Source organism: Lampetra planeri, chromosome 27 (genome assembly GCF_965212315.1).
Source record: "Lampetra planeri chromosome 27, kcLamPlan1.2.h2, whole genome shotgun sequence".
NCBI classification, from domain to species: Eukaryota; Metazoa; Chordata; class Hyperoartia; order Petromyzontiformes; family Petromyzontidae; genus Lampetra; species Lampetra planeri.
The window spans coordinates 11183305-11196605 of NC_136133.1; the positions used below are offsets into that span (position 1 = coordinate 11183305).

The 13301-nt window shown below is 51.7% G+C and overlaps 1 protein-coding gene across 5 annotated transcripts in view; it reads left to right on the forward strand.

The window, feature by feature from the left end:
- The window catches only part of LOC144728169 (charged multivesicular body protein 7-like), a 41820-nt gene extending 29675 nt beyond the window's left edge, over window positions 1-12145 (forward strand). For 3 of the 5 annotated variants that reach the window (XM_078607516.1, XM_078607519.1, XM_078607517.1), the window contains 6 exons: window positions 530-649; window positions 1933-2034; window positions 8318-8375; window positions 9045-9167; window positions 10115-10225; window positions 10615-12145. In XM_078607516.1, coding sequence (XP_078463642.1) covers window positions 530-649; window positions 1933-2034; window positions 8318-8375; window positions 9045-9167; window positions 10115-10225; window positions 10615-10661 — 561 coding nt within the window. In that variant the 3' untranslated portion in view covers window positions 10662-12145. The remainder of the gene's footprint in view (window positions 1-529; window positions 650-1932; window positions 2035-8317; window positions 8376-9044; window positions 9168-10114; window positions 10226-10614) is intronic. The other 2 variants (XR_013587496.1, XM_078607520.1) reach the window with 2 other exon arrangements.
- The last annotated feature ends 1156 nt before the right edge of the window (window positions 12146-13301 follow it).

Here is a 13301-nt window from a genome sequence, read left to right on the forward strand (position 1 = left end):
ATGATGTGGTATAGGAGGACGTGGAGCTGTGTAGACATGCCAATGACTGGTACCATTGGTGTCAAGATTGGCCTCTGTGGAGGAGGCTCGTGAAGAACGCTACTGGGCAGTTGGAGGCAGTCGCCCTCTAGCAACAACGGAGGGCAGAGGAGCGACGCTCACAACAACGAGCGGAGCGCGGGGTGGCTAAAGCACAGCAAGTTGGCACGGTAGCGGGCACAGGTGGTTCATCGACCAGTCACCTCAGTCAGTCGAACCGCGGCACCTGGGTTTGCCCCGTGACCTCTTGCCAGCGGGCGTTCCACACTTCATGTGGCCTCAACGTGCACATAGCCTGGCACAATCGCCTTAGGTGACGTCACCGCCACTTAGTGGTGAATGGTGGTTGTTGTTGTTGTTGTTGTCGTGTAGTACCTGGTGCGGTGTGTAAACATCGCCACTCGCGTGACTAAGGCGGCCGAGCGTGGTGCTGGCTACCCAGCCCCTTGCGTGCTGTGCCGACCTTCATAGGATCTTTGTCTGTGTGTAGGCACTGCGTTGCCTCCGTGCGTGTAAGCGCGTGCAGCAGCAGCTCGAGCGCGTTGAGCAGCAGCAGGAGTCGCTGGAGCATCTCCTGGAGAGCGTGCACGCGGCACACACCGACGCCATGGTACATGGTACACTATACATGCACCTAGCCTGGCACAAGCACTTGGGCAAATACGGCTGATGTTAAATGTACAACGACAACAACCGCCATCTGCCACTAAGTGGCGGTGACATCACCACGGCGCTTGTGCAAGGCTATGTGCACGTTAAGGCCGCGTGAAGTGTCAAACACCTGCTGACAGGAGGTCACGGGACAGACCCAGGTGCCATGAGTCAACTGACTGAGATGTTGAATGTACACCACACATACACCACACACGCACTTGCAACACACACACACAACACAAAGATCCCCCTTATAGCCTTAACAAACTGTTGGGGCAAGTGCTGTTAGTAAGCACTTATGAAGGCCGGGACAGCACATGAGGGGGTGGGTGGCCAGCACCACGCCCGCCCGCCTTTGTCTCTTTAACAGAAAGGAGGTCCAGGACCGGTTCAGATAATCGTCACTGGCTATGGCCATGAGCGGGAATCGAACTCGGGTCACCGGGTTCATAGTGCAGCGTGCTAACTGCTATACTACTGTTCTCCACACACACCACACACACGTGTAATGACCGAGGCAACAGACCACTTTCCAGACCCAAGCGTATGCGCGAACAGAGAGTCAGGAAATAAACCAAGGCCTCCGATTGGTGCAGGGCGGTCTCAAAAATGATTGGTCAGGAGACGAGATTCAAAGAGATTAGAGGGGAGATTCAAATGTAAAAGGCGGGAAGCGAAGGGTGACTGTAGAGGCGACAGTTGACAACCGTTGGAGGAAGATGAGGGGCATAGGGTGAGCAAAGTTTCCAGAGAGGGGGTTGGGGAATTGTAAAAGCGGGGGACGGCGTAAGGGGAGGAGACGTTCGGAGAGAGGACGAAATTTAAGTATCACAAACAAGCCCGGGCCTAGAGATAGGGTTGTGTCCAAATAAAGGCTCCTAGTAAGGCACAATGTGTGTCGGGGTCTTTACACATGCAACAAAACACACACATGCAACACTAACACATGCCATACACCGTATACACACCACCACAACAACTTGTATATTCATGCAAGTCCGTGTCTCCATTTTCCTCCATGTGTCCCCGTGTCTCACCGTATGGACCCGTATCTTTGTACGTCCCCTTGTATCTCCGTGCCTCCCCATGTCCGCGTGTCTCCCTGCGTCTCCCTGTGTGTCGTGCATTCCTGTGTATCTCAATATCTCCCCGTTTCCGTGCATATCTCCATGTCTCCCCCTGCATCCTCGTGCGTCCGCGTGTCTGCCTCTGTTTCTCCGTGTGTCCCCGTGTCTCCAGGTGATTCAGGCTTTTCAGGCCGGCAAGGCTGCTCTGCACAAAGTGTTACAGTCGGGCCCTGACACAGATGCGGTGGACGCCCTAATGGACGAGATCCAGCAGGCAAGGACCTTCCCTCGTTCACTCACCCACTCACCCACTTTGCCCACTCACTCACCCGGTTGCTCAATCACTGGCACACTCACCCACTCACCAAATCACCTGCTCACTCACTCACTTACTCACCCACAGATATAATCAGAATATTTTTTTACTAGCGGGAAGTACCCGGCGTTGCCCAGGCAAAAAAGACACACACACACATTGACTTACACACAGACATCGACCCACACACATACAAACACATCGACTTACACACACATGGACTCACACAAGGACTTAGACACAATAATAATTAGATTAATATTCACCAAGTAAATTTAGAAATATTAGTTGTGTGCACACAAACATGATTAGCGTAATATTTGAAAGGTGATTATTTAAATAAAATGTTTCTATCAACGTGAGTTTAGCAAAAGAAGCAGGAAAAAAGTACTTAACATAGCCGTTGTGAGGCCTAGTCCCGTGCAGAGCTCCCGGCCTCGCCTAGATTGCCCAGCCGGCCGAGGTGGTACCTTGGCAGGCTGGGGCTGGGCTGCTACCCCTCACCCCCCCCCAGCCATGATCCCCCCGCCCACTGTGCAGTAATATGTACGGCCTAAAGTGCTAACATCTACCGACCGTATAGTAATAACTGCACGCATCAGGGTGGGGGAGGGGAGAAGAGGACATCACACTGTGGAAGAATTTACCGGAGCGTTTTGTGTATTTTTAGCATTTTTTATGCGAAAGAAAATGTCCCCCTCACCCCCACTGAACGTGTGTCACTTGGTAGGGGCCGTCCCCCCCACCGAAGGCGTGTGAGTTGGTATGGTCTAGTGCGCAGAATACATGAATAAATAACAATAAATCGCACAAAATCACTCATTCAACTAATTCAAAGTTGAGGGCTGGGAAAAAGGAATAGCGCTTGCTCACCGCGGGGCTTACGACATGGTACCTGGCTATTTTTTTAAATGTAAACCCCACCGTTTGAAAGCCAAATCCTTCGCAAGCGTGCGAACACACAGACAGACAGACAAAAAATGACATTTATATATAAGACTAGCGGGAAGTACCCGGAGTTGCCCTAGCGAAAGAGACACACACATCGACTTGCACACACAGACATTGATCCACACACACATCGACTCACACACACACACACATCGACTTACGCAGCAATCCCCGATGATGCCACAGCTAGAGCAATTTTCTCCCTCTGGCGAACCTTAGCGAGGAGCAGGTTGAGAACAAAGGTCTTCCCAGTACCGCCAGGTGCATCAAGGAAAAAAATTACTAATTTTTTTGTCTCAATGTTTTCCAAGATTTTCGTGTAGGCTTCTCTTTGTGCATCCATCAGCTTTGGTTCATTTTTCTCAATACATTTAAGAAGCTCTAAACAATCATAGGATATTTCACGTAGGATCTCTTGAGCAAGGGGATGCATATTGTCCCTGTAGGGTGTTGGTAGTCCCATAGATGTGCGAGGTCTTTTCCACCAATGGAGTGCAGTTTCTCCTCAAGGAGGGTGAGAGGGCCTGTTTGAAGATGACATCAGAAAAGTTGACGTGGAGGTTTGCATTTTCTCGTTAAGCTCTGTGGAGGATGTTCTCACTCATGCCCTCTTTGTATATTTGCCAGAGTCCCATGGGGTTAGATGGGCTGCAAACTTGAAGATTTATGCAGAAGAGCAATCTCAGTTGGGAAGGGGACTGACTAACAGAAGCTTCTGTCATAGCTTTATCAAGATGCTGATCATCCTCAAGAATTCCACGAAGATTGCAAGCTTCCCTGTATGTTTGATAGACAACTCCTTCCACTGTTTTGAGGTCTTGGAAAGACTTGGGCCATTTGACAACATGGAGAAGCATTCGGAGAAAGTAGCACTCCTGATTGTTGGGATGAACTGTGTAGACTCTTCGTAAGGCATCAGATTCACCGTGAGCAGCATGTTGCTTCCATTTTTTTTAGCACTCGATGTATAGTAGGAGGGAACTTCATGGTTGAGCAGGTTGGCAGCAAATGGGTCACTTTGGCACAAAACAAAGAACGCCATCAGGGTGGTATCTTGTGGAGCCAGCGCCTGTTGGTGGGCATTTCCTTCAGTGAAGTAGATGCGTTGACCATTTTCAAGGTGAACTGCCAAAAGGATGAGTGTGGGGGAACGCTCATGGATGGGGAAGCGAAGAATTCTCCAAATGGCCTCATTGCTGCTGATGTATCTTCTTTGGGCAACATGTTGAACCTCATCCACACTTTGCCGCATTGTTTTGTAAGGCAAAGACAGCCATGTCAGAACCTTTGTTGATGTATTGGCAAACATATTTGATGGCTTTCACGGAATTGCAGAATTGCACATTAAAGTGGGCCTCGAAGATCTTGCACAGAAGAGGGCAGTAGGGAACGATCCACCGGTTGTCAACCTTAATTTGAGAGTTAGCGGCAGTTCTGAGCGCTGTTTCAAATCCACCATGCTCAGTATTTCTGTGACGATATAGTGGATAGCCATCATGGGCCGACTGAGTGTCTTTCAAGAAGTTTTGTGGATACTTCTTGGTACACCTGCGGTCTTGCATACATGGCGAATTTGTATTGAACTGCCCATATGGGCCATGGACCATTTGGTTGCAGACCACATAAAAAAGGGCAGTGTCTTGATGGGGGTCAGGTAGCTCAGCACTGATAAATGTGTCAATGTGACTTGCATGAATTTTTTTGTACATTATAGAGCAGCAGTACGCACACTTAAGTTAATAAGCAGGCTACAGTCTAGATTATAGACTGGCAGTGCACTGACTCAATGACATAAGCATTGCTACAGTCGACATAATAAGCTGGCAATACGATCAGCAGCTTAAAAAGCAGAATACAGTCTACATGAAAGACTGCCAGTACACTGAGCGAGGTAAAGAGATTAGCAAAGTTAGCTATGTACAGTGGGAACGAAGTTCAACATACATACTACCACTCCCCACACACACACACGCATATACTCACTCTCTCACACACTCACAAACACGCAAAACATACTCTTTGTTTTTTTTGGTAAAGTCACGTATAAAGATAAAATAATAAATTAAATAATAGCATACGACGTTTCGATTGCAACACAAGCAATCATCAGGTATAAATGAAATAGCAACAAAAATCTAACCAGAAAACTATAGACAGACATATAAGCAGACAGATATCACCAAGATACATAGAGAGAGAGTAACACATAGGCACAGAGAGGGAGATCGTCTCTGTGGCGAGGCCTTAAATAGACAGAGGGGGGGGCGGGGGCGGAGAGAGGCAGGGGTTAGAGAAAAAATGTAACACAAAACATACCCGTACACTTTAGTGCTCTCACTCAGACCACCCTGATTAACACACTGGTGGGTGTATTAACTGTATAAATACCATGCGCCGCCTGCTTCACAGTGAACGTTAAAGATCCCCTGACGTCATTCACAAGAGTATGCTGTTGTGTGCTGGAGTCACGGTCAAAATGTTCTAAATTCGAAAAGTTACTGCACAAATCGCGCAATTGGGATCACATGCGGTCGCGAGCATCGCGCCTTCCTAGCAGCATAATGCCAGGTGCTGAGTCACCTTGTGCCACACAGGGCCAGATGACACTTGGGGTACAAGTGTGTTGATGGGATGCAAGTCGCTCATTGCATGTGAAGGAGGGCGGTTCCATAACAAACAACTCACGAGCGTGATTATCTTGTGTGTGTGCGTACGTGTGTGTGCGTACGTATGTGTGTGAACATGTGTGTGTACGTGTGTGTGTACGTGGACGTGTCCGGCAAAAACAGCCCCCTACCTCCTCGTGGTGCCGGACGGCAACGCTGTGGTGGGCAGTGCCGTGGGGGGAGGGCCAATTTAGATTGGCCCTTTCCTTCATGGCGTTTGTAACCACCACAGCGACCAAATGGGGGCTCTGGACGGGTGCGAGGGGCTGGTAACCCCTCCACCTTCAATTAACTATCACTAAACAACGAGTTAAAAAATGTATTAAGCTTGTGCTGGAGGCTCCGGGGGGACAGGTGTCTATGACTTCTCCTGGCCAAACCTCATTTGGCAGAGCCAGGAGACTGAATGCTCACCATCGGGGCCCCTCCAGAAACAACAAAAAGCCACTACGGATGGCCACGTGGAATGTTCGAATGCTCACTGAGGGGTGGACAGTCCTGTCCTCGGGGGAAGGAGACTGCCAAACAACAGGGAGTGGCTCTTCTTCTGAACAAAAGAATGAAGGGGGCATGGGAGCGTGGCGGTGAGGTGTGGGAAGCTGTAAGCCCCAGGCTACTTTGGGCTCGCCTTCCCATCAACCAGAGATGAGGAGTTGTGGTCGTGGTTACTTATGCCTCCACCGAAGACGAACATCCGTGGAGAGATGCAGGCAAGGCCAATGAGTCAGATGCCTTCTATGACCTCCTGTCACAGGTGCTGGCTAAAGTGGCCCCTCGGGATAGAGCCATCTTGTTGGGTGACTTTATGCCCAAGTTGGTCATGATGCTAACACCTGGTCTGGAGTGATTGGAAGACATGGGCCAGATCAGCCCATGGGCTTGTAATTGCCAACACGCTGTTCCGGCATCGGCGCATCCACACAACATCATGGATGCATGCCGAGTCCAAGCAAGAACATCTGCTGGACTACGTAGTGACGGAACAGCGGATGTGGGCCCATGTCCTTGGCACCAGCACCTACCGTGGAGTTGATCTGCTCACTGACCATTGACTTGTCATCTATAAGATGCGCCTGACATTCTTCCACTCCGGTGGTGGGTGTACACCCAGGACCCCATTCAAACCCATAGTGGCATGGTCTCGGCTAGCTGATGAAAATTGGAAGTGAGAATTTAATCATCACTTGTGGCTGGGGTTGGTATCGTCCCCCACTCCTGATGTCGAGGGGACATGGGCAAGGTTTAGGACTGTGGCTCATGCAGCTGCAATGGCTGCTTTGGGTACATCGTCCAGACCTCCCCAGAGACCCTGGCTGACAGAGGAGGTGTTCAGGCTGGCTGAGAAAAAGCAACAGGCCCACTCTCATTGTCTACAGCATCCCACGTCAGAGAATGAGGAGGCTTACCGCAGTCTTCACTCGGAGGTTCGAAGAGCCGTGAGGCGATGCAAGTACGGTTGGTGGTCGCGGGTTGCTGAGGAGATGGAGTTTGCCTCAACGGCCCGCGATCACAAATCGCTCTTTAACTTCATTAAAAAAGTAACCTGCAGCGCCACACCTATTACCATCATTAGGGGAAAGAATGGTGATCCAATCTCCGACCGCCAGGAACAGGTTTGCAGATTTCCTGAGAATTTCTGTGAGGTCCTGGGGGAGGGGAAATGCCTTGTCATGGAAAACATCGTGGGACAAAGTGGGGATGACCCTGCTGAGACTGTGGTGCCTCAAATATTGGAAGAAGTCACCCCCTGTGAGTGGCTGGCTGAGGTGCCATCTGTTGAGGAAGTACTAAAGGTGATCCAGAGTCTGAGACCAGGAAAGGCTTCGGGCAGAGATGATCTCCCAAGCGAAATGCTGAGGGACGGTGGTGTTTGTGCACAGAAGCTTGGCGAGGGCGGAGCTCGGCTAGGACCCGGAAATCCGCTTGTAAGTGTAAATGTAAGCTCGGCGAGGGCCCGATGACTGGTACCAGCGGTGTCAAGATCGGTCTTTGTGGAGGAGGCTCGTGAAGGACGCTGCTGGGCTGTTGGAGGCAGTCGCCCTCCAACAACAACAGAGGGCGGAGGAGTGATGCTGACACCAACGAGCGGAGCGCCGGGTGGCTAAAGCACAGCAAGTTGAACAGTAGGGGGCACAGGTGGTGCATCAGCCAGTCATCTCAGTCAGTCGACCCGTGGCACCTGGGTCTGCCTCGTGACCTCCTGCCTCAACGCGTACATAGCCTGGCACAAGCGTCGTGGTGACGTCACCGCCACTTAGTGGCGAATGGCGGTTGTTGTTGTACGTGTACGTCTGTATGAGTGGGGAGCGGTCATGTAGTGGTTAGCGCGCTGCGCTACGAACCTGGCATACCGAATTTGATTCCCGCTCGCAGCCAACACCAGTGACTATTATCTGAACCGGTCCTGGGCTCTCGTAGGTCGACTCAGCCTCAAATGAGTACCTGGTGAGATGTGTAAACATCGCCACTGAGGACACAAAGGCGACCGGGCGTGGTGCTGGCAACCCACCCCCTCGTGTGCTGTTTCGGTCTTCATAGGTGCTCGCCAACAACACTTGCCCCAACAGTCTCATCAGCCTATATGGGGGATCTTTGTCATTGTACGTGCACGTCTGTGTGTGCAGCTCAAAGAGGAGCAGGAAGATGTGAGTCATGCGATTTCTCAAGACATATCTGGAACAGGTAACACGCACACACACAGACATGTTTGCACACAGCAAAGACAAAGACACCCCCGTATAGCCTTAACTAACTGTTGGGGCGAGTGTTGTTAGCGAGCACCTATGAAGGCTGGTACCGCACACACACCTACACGATTACACACCTAGAATCCTAGATGTACACAAAGACACCCACACAGAAATGCACAACAACAACAGCCGCCATTTGCCACTAAGTGACGGTGACGTCACCATGGCGCCTTTGCCAGGCCAGATGCACTTTGAGGCCACGTGAGGTGTCGAAGGCTCACTAACAGGAGGTCACGGGACAGACCCAGGTCCAATGGTTTGACTGACTGAGATGACTGGCTGATGCACCAGCTGGGCCCCCTCTGTTTTTGCTGGAGTGTCGCTCCTCTGCTCTCTGATGTTGTTGGAGGGCGACTGCCTCCAACTGCCCAGTAGCCTCCTTCACGAGCCACTTCCTCCATAGAAGTGCACCCGCACATATACACACATACACGCACACCTATACTTTTACACACACAAACACCTACTCTTCCTGTTTGTCTCCTTGTATTCCCACATCTCCCTGTCTCCCCGTGTCCCTCTGTGGCCCTGTGCTGTCCCCCACACCCATGCCCCCCCCATGCACCACCCTGTGCCCATCCCCCCGTGCCCCTCCCTGTAGACGACTTGGAGCTGGAGGAGGAGCTGTCAGCACTATTGCTGCTGGATGAGGCACCCCCCACCGCCTCCTCGACGCTCCTGCCGGAGTTACCGAGAGTTCCCCAGGCCAGCCCCGATTGCCACGGTGAGCTGCGGTGACACGTCACATGACAGGAAAAGTAACATCTTAGGTCAGGAAGCGGTAGGGTGGCGGCACAGGGGTAACACTTGTGCTTCAGCAAACGGTGCCTCGGTTGAATTCCTGACTAGGGTGCTTCCTCTCTGCGTGGAGTTTGTTCTCCCCCCTGTTGTACAGAGTGAGTCTGTGCATGTGATTGTGTGTCTATCCATGTGCGTTTACCTGTGCGGGGAACAGTTGCGCATTGGTTAGCGTGCAGCGCTACCAACCCGGTGACACGAGTTCTATTCCCTCTCACGGCCAATAAGATTATCTGATCTGGTCCTGGGCCTCCCTTGGGTTGACTGAGCCTCAAATGAGTACCTCGTGTGGTGTGCCACTGGGGAGACAAAGGCAGTCAGGCGTGGTGCTGGCCACATACTTCCTGGTGTGCTATGCCAGCCTTCATAAGTGCTTGCTAACAGCACTTGTCCCAAAAGTTTTAATTGTTGTATGGAGGACCTGTGTATATGCGTGTGTATGTGAGAGTGCGTGTCGAGTTTGTATGTTCTCTCCTCGTTCTGCGCCGCAGTGGCGAGATTTTAACTACCTCGCCTGATGTACAAGAGGTCGCGGGTTCGATCCCGACCCTGACGCCTGTATATTTGGAATTTGCATGTTTTCTCCCCATGTAGGTTTTTCTTTGTGTCCTCTGGTTTTTCCCTCCACATTTAGAAAGATGCGTTTAGAGTATTTGGCTGCCTTACCGAGTAAAATAAAAAATAGTTTAGTTAGTGAGTGCAATTATATTGCTAAATCACATCCCCAATGATGAACCAAAAATAATGCACAACATTGCCACCTACTTCGAAAACTTGGCAGGATCCTCCTGAAATATTTCCTAATAATAGCGTCATAGCAGTAATAATGAGAATAAGTGGCGTCGCATGACAGAAAGTGGTGCTGTGTGACAGGAAGTGATGTCGCAGGTCGCATGTCGGAGTGGCTCCTGAGCGACGTGGAGCTGGACCTGTCGCGGCTCCAGATCCACGGCGACGTGGCCCGTAGCCACGGCAACATCACAGGTAGATGGCGACACAACATTGTCAGCACCGTTTCCAGTGACACTGGTACGGTGTGTGTGGGAGCAGTGATGCAGTGGTTAGCGCGCTGCATTATAAACCCGGCGGCCCGAGTCGAATCACGTTCGCAGCCGACACCAGTGACGATTATCTGAACCGGTCCTGGGCCTTCCCTAGGTCGTCTCAGCCTCAAATGAGTACCTGGTGCGGTGTGTAAACATCGCCACTGAGGAGACAAAGGCGGCCGGGCATGGTGCTGGCCACCCACCCCTGCGTGTGCCGTGCCAGCCTTCATAGGTGCTCTCTAACAGCACTTGCTCCAAAAATCTGTTCAGACTAAACGGGGGATATTTGTCTTTGTGTGTGTGTGCGCGTGTCTCTGTACATGTCAGGATTGCAGGCGAGCGACCGTCAGACTTCCGTCATGGATGCCCTGTGACCTCCGCCCTTGCTTCATTTTGTTTCTGCGTCTCCCCGTCACGGAGCGGTGCACCACGGGGGGTGCCTGCACCCTCTGGCCCTCCCAAGGCCCCGCGTCTCACGGCCCCCAGATGACGGGGGGCTCGATCACTCTGTGCCTCTCCTCGTGCTGAGCACGGCCGCAAAGGCCCACTGCGGCAAGCCACCAGCGGCAAGCGGCACTGCCAGAAGGCACGATAGATCATCGTACCTGCCTCTTTATTGAAGTGCCACTCCACAGGAGAATGCAGTCCCGGCAGCTGCGAGAGTTTGAGTACGAGACTCGCACACACCCCGTTGTAATCCGGATTGTGCTACTTTTGGCCTCGCATCATCGCTAAAACAAAGGATTCTCTTTGGAAATCTCGCAGAGCTGCAGGGGAGTAGACCCCCCTCACAAATAGAGAGTGGCCCTGTGGAAGCAGATACAACGGAGCTACATCCGAGAGCCTTTTCTTCATGTGGCACTCTGGTCCACACACAGTAGAGGGCAACACCGTTTTGGTGACCCAGGTGGCTCTTGCAAGAGAGAACTCTATCTAACCCCCCTGTCTCGCCCGGGTCAAACAAAATCAACCTGACTTGACCTTGCTGCCCACTCTGCCACAGAGAGGCAGTGTCCGTTGTGTGGCAGTCAAACCGTAAAGGTTTATATTTACGGGATCTAACCCAGATAACCTATATTATAGATGATATTAGTCGCGAAACCCTACGTGGGAAACAGAGCTGGAATTCAGCTAAATTGAGTGCAGAGCCGCACTTGTTTTCTGTGTGTGCAGTGATTGGTAATCGGGCCAAGGTCGAGGGTTGCCACCTGTCCTGGTTCTTCCAGAGATGTCCTGTGTTTGAGGCAGCTGCTGAACAGTGAGCTACGAGAGAAGAAAGCTGTGAGTGATCATCCTGCGTCTCCCTCCGTCACTCAAGCCGGATTCGACTCAACTGGAGCTCGCCAGTGACATGAGTACTCGGCACTTGGGTTTTCCCTTGATGTCCTCCAGGTCACTTCTAGACTCGAGCAGGCCGCGCATGTGACCAGTAGTATCCACAACCATGACAAGAGGGTGTAAGACTGTTGAATTTAGACTGGGTTTAAGACCACGTTTGTTGAATTTAGACCAGGTTTAAGACTGTTCAATTGAAATCGGATGAAAGGGCTTGTTTGTTCATGTTAGAGCAGGTTTAAAACTATGTTGATGTTAGACCGGGGTTAAGACTGCGTTTAAATCGTATTTATTGGACGAGGCTGGGTTTCAAGATGAAGCTGACGAATGTTTGAGGCCAGATGAACTGAAAACCAGGTTTAAGACTGTTCAATGAGATCCTGATTGAGGTGAGGGCTTGCTGTGGGCAGGGTTTAATACCAGGTGTAAACCTGTGGTTCGGACGGGTTTCACGGGATCCTGGGTTAGACTGGGATTATGTTGCGGTGTTGCACTTTAAATAAAAGCCAATAGTTTGATCACAGCATCGGTTATTGTGATCATACGGTGGCCACTGATACACTCCAATTAGCAACCATTGACCTACATCCTGCGCCGGGTTCTCCAGAAACTTTTAAAATCACTGAACATGTTTAATATTAATCCCTCTGTGCTTTGTGGGAACCCTGCTACCCCCACATGGCCACGCTGCCACTATTTCATCACTATCAGGAGCACCAATATCTGTGGGGGAGGCTAGAAGCACGATCCTGAAGATGGTGTGGAAGGCAGGCTCATTCTGAGATTAGTTTTAGCAGCTGGGGTTCGAGCTGTGTTCTTGCGACACGGCAGCCATGAGAGGGCTAACTGTATCTGCAGATATGCTTTCCGTGCCTCACAGCAATAACTTGGCTACGAGTGCTTAAAGGGCAGTGACCAGCACCTCTCCACGCTTGTGCCTCGAGCACTTGCGCCTCGAGCACTTGCGCACAATGGATGAGGAGTGCACACTCTGGCGCCTTTCCTCCTCGTGAGAGGGAGGAGAGAGCGTGGAGATTTCGGAATTTTGGCGCCAAGTGAAAGCCGTGAGCGATAATGGCTACAGCAACGCAAGGCAGGTCCCCGGCGTTCCGAAGGATGCGGTGGTGATGCAAGCCCCTAACGGCGGGGCTGCTCAAAAGGAGCAGCCCAGGGACCGGCACAGCACCCTTGCACAAAACACAGCACCCCGGGAAGCGGAAAGACCCGGGTGAATCGAGGCCAAAGGCCCGTAAACTTCCCGGTGGGGCCGTGGGGTAGCCGATCGCTAAAACCGGCAGCGTCCAGACACCACTTTGCGTCAGCGCCATGAGGAATCGCCTCCCCAAGTGAACTGGGGGAAACAAAAATGGTCGGAACCATCGTGCCATCAATGCCTGCCTCACCCAGTGATGGCCCCGGAGGCAGTGGGCACAGCGAGAAGTGCCCTTGGGCCCAGAACCATTAGAAGGGCAACGGTTAAAAGGGAAGCTTTGCCGTGCAGGAGGGCATGCAAGCCAGTGCCGAGTAGCTCGGACGAGGAAGCAGTGGGAGAGTCGTGTGTCTTCAAAGAAGACCTTGAGGACAGTGAGGAGGTCTCTGAGCTACAGAGCCTGGGCTGAATCTGACCACGGGGTGGCCCAGGGAAGCTGCACATAGACGGTCCGGTTTTGACATGGCCA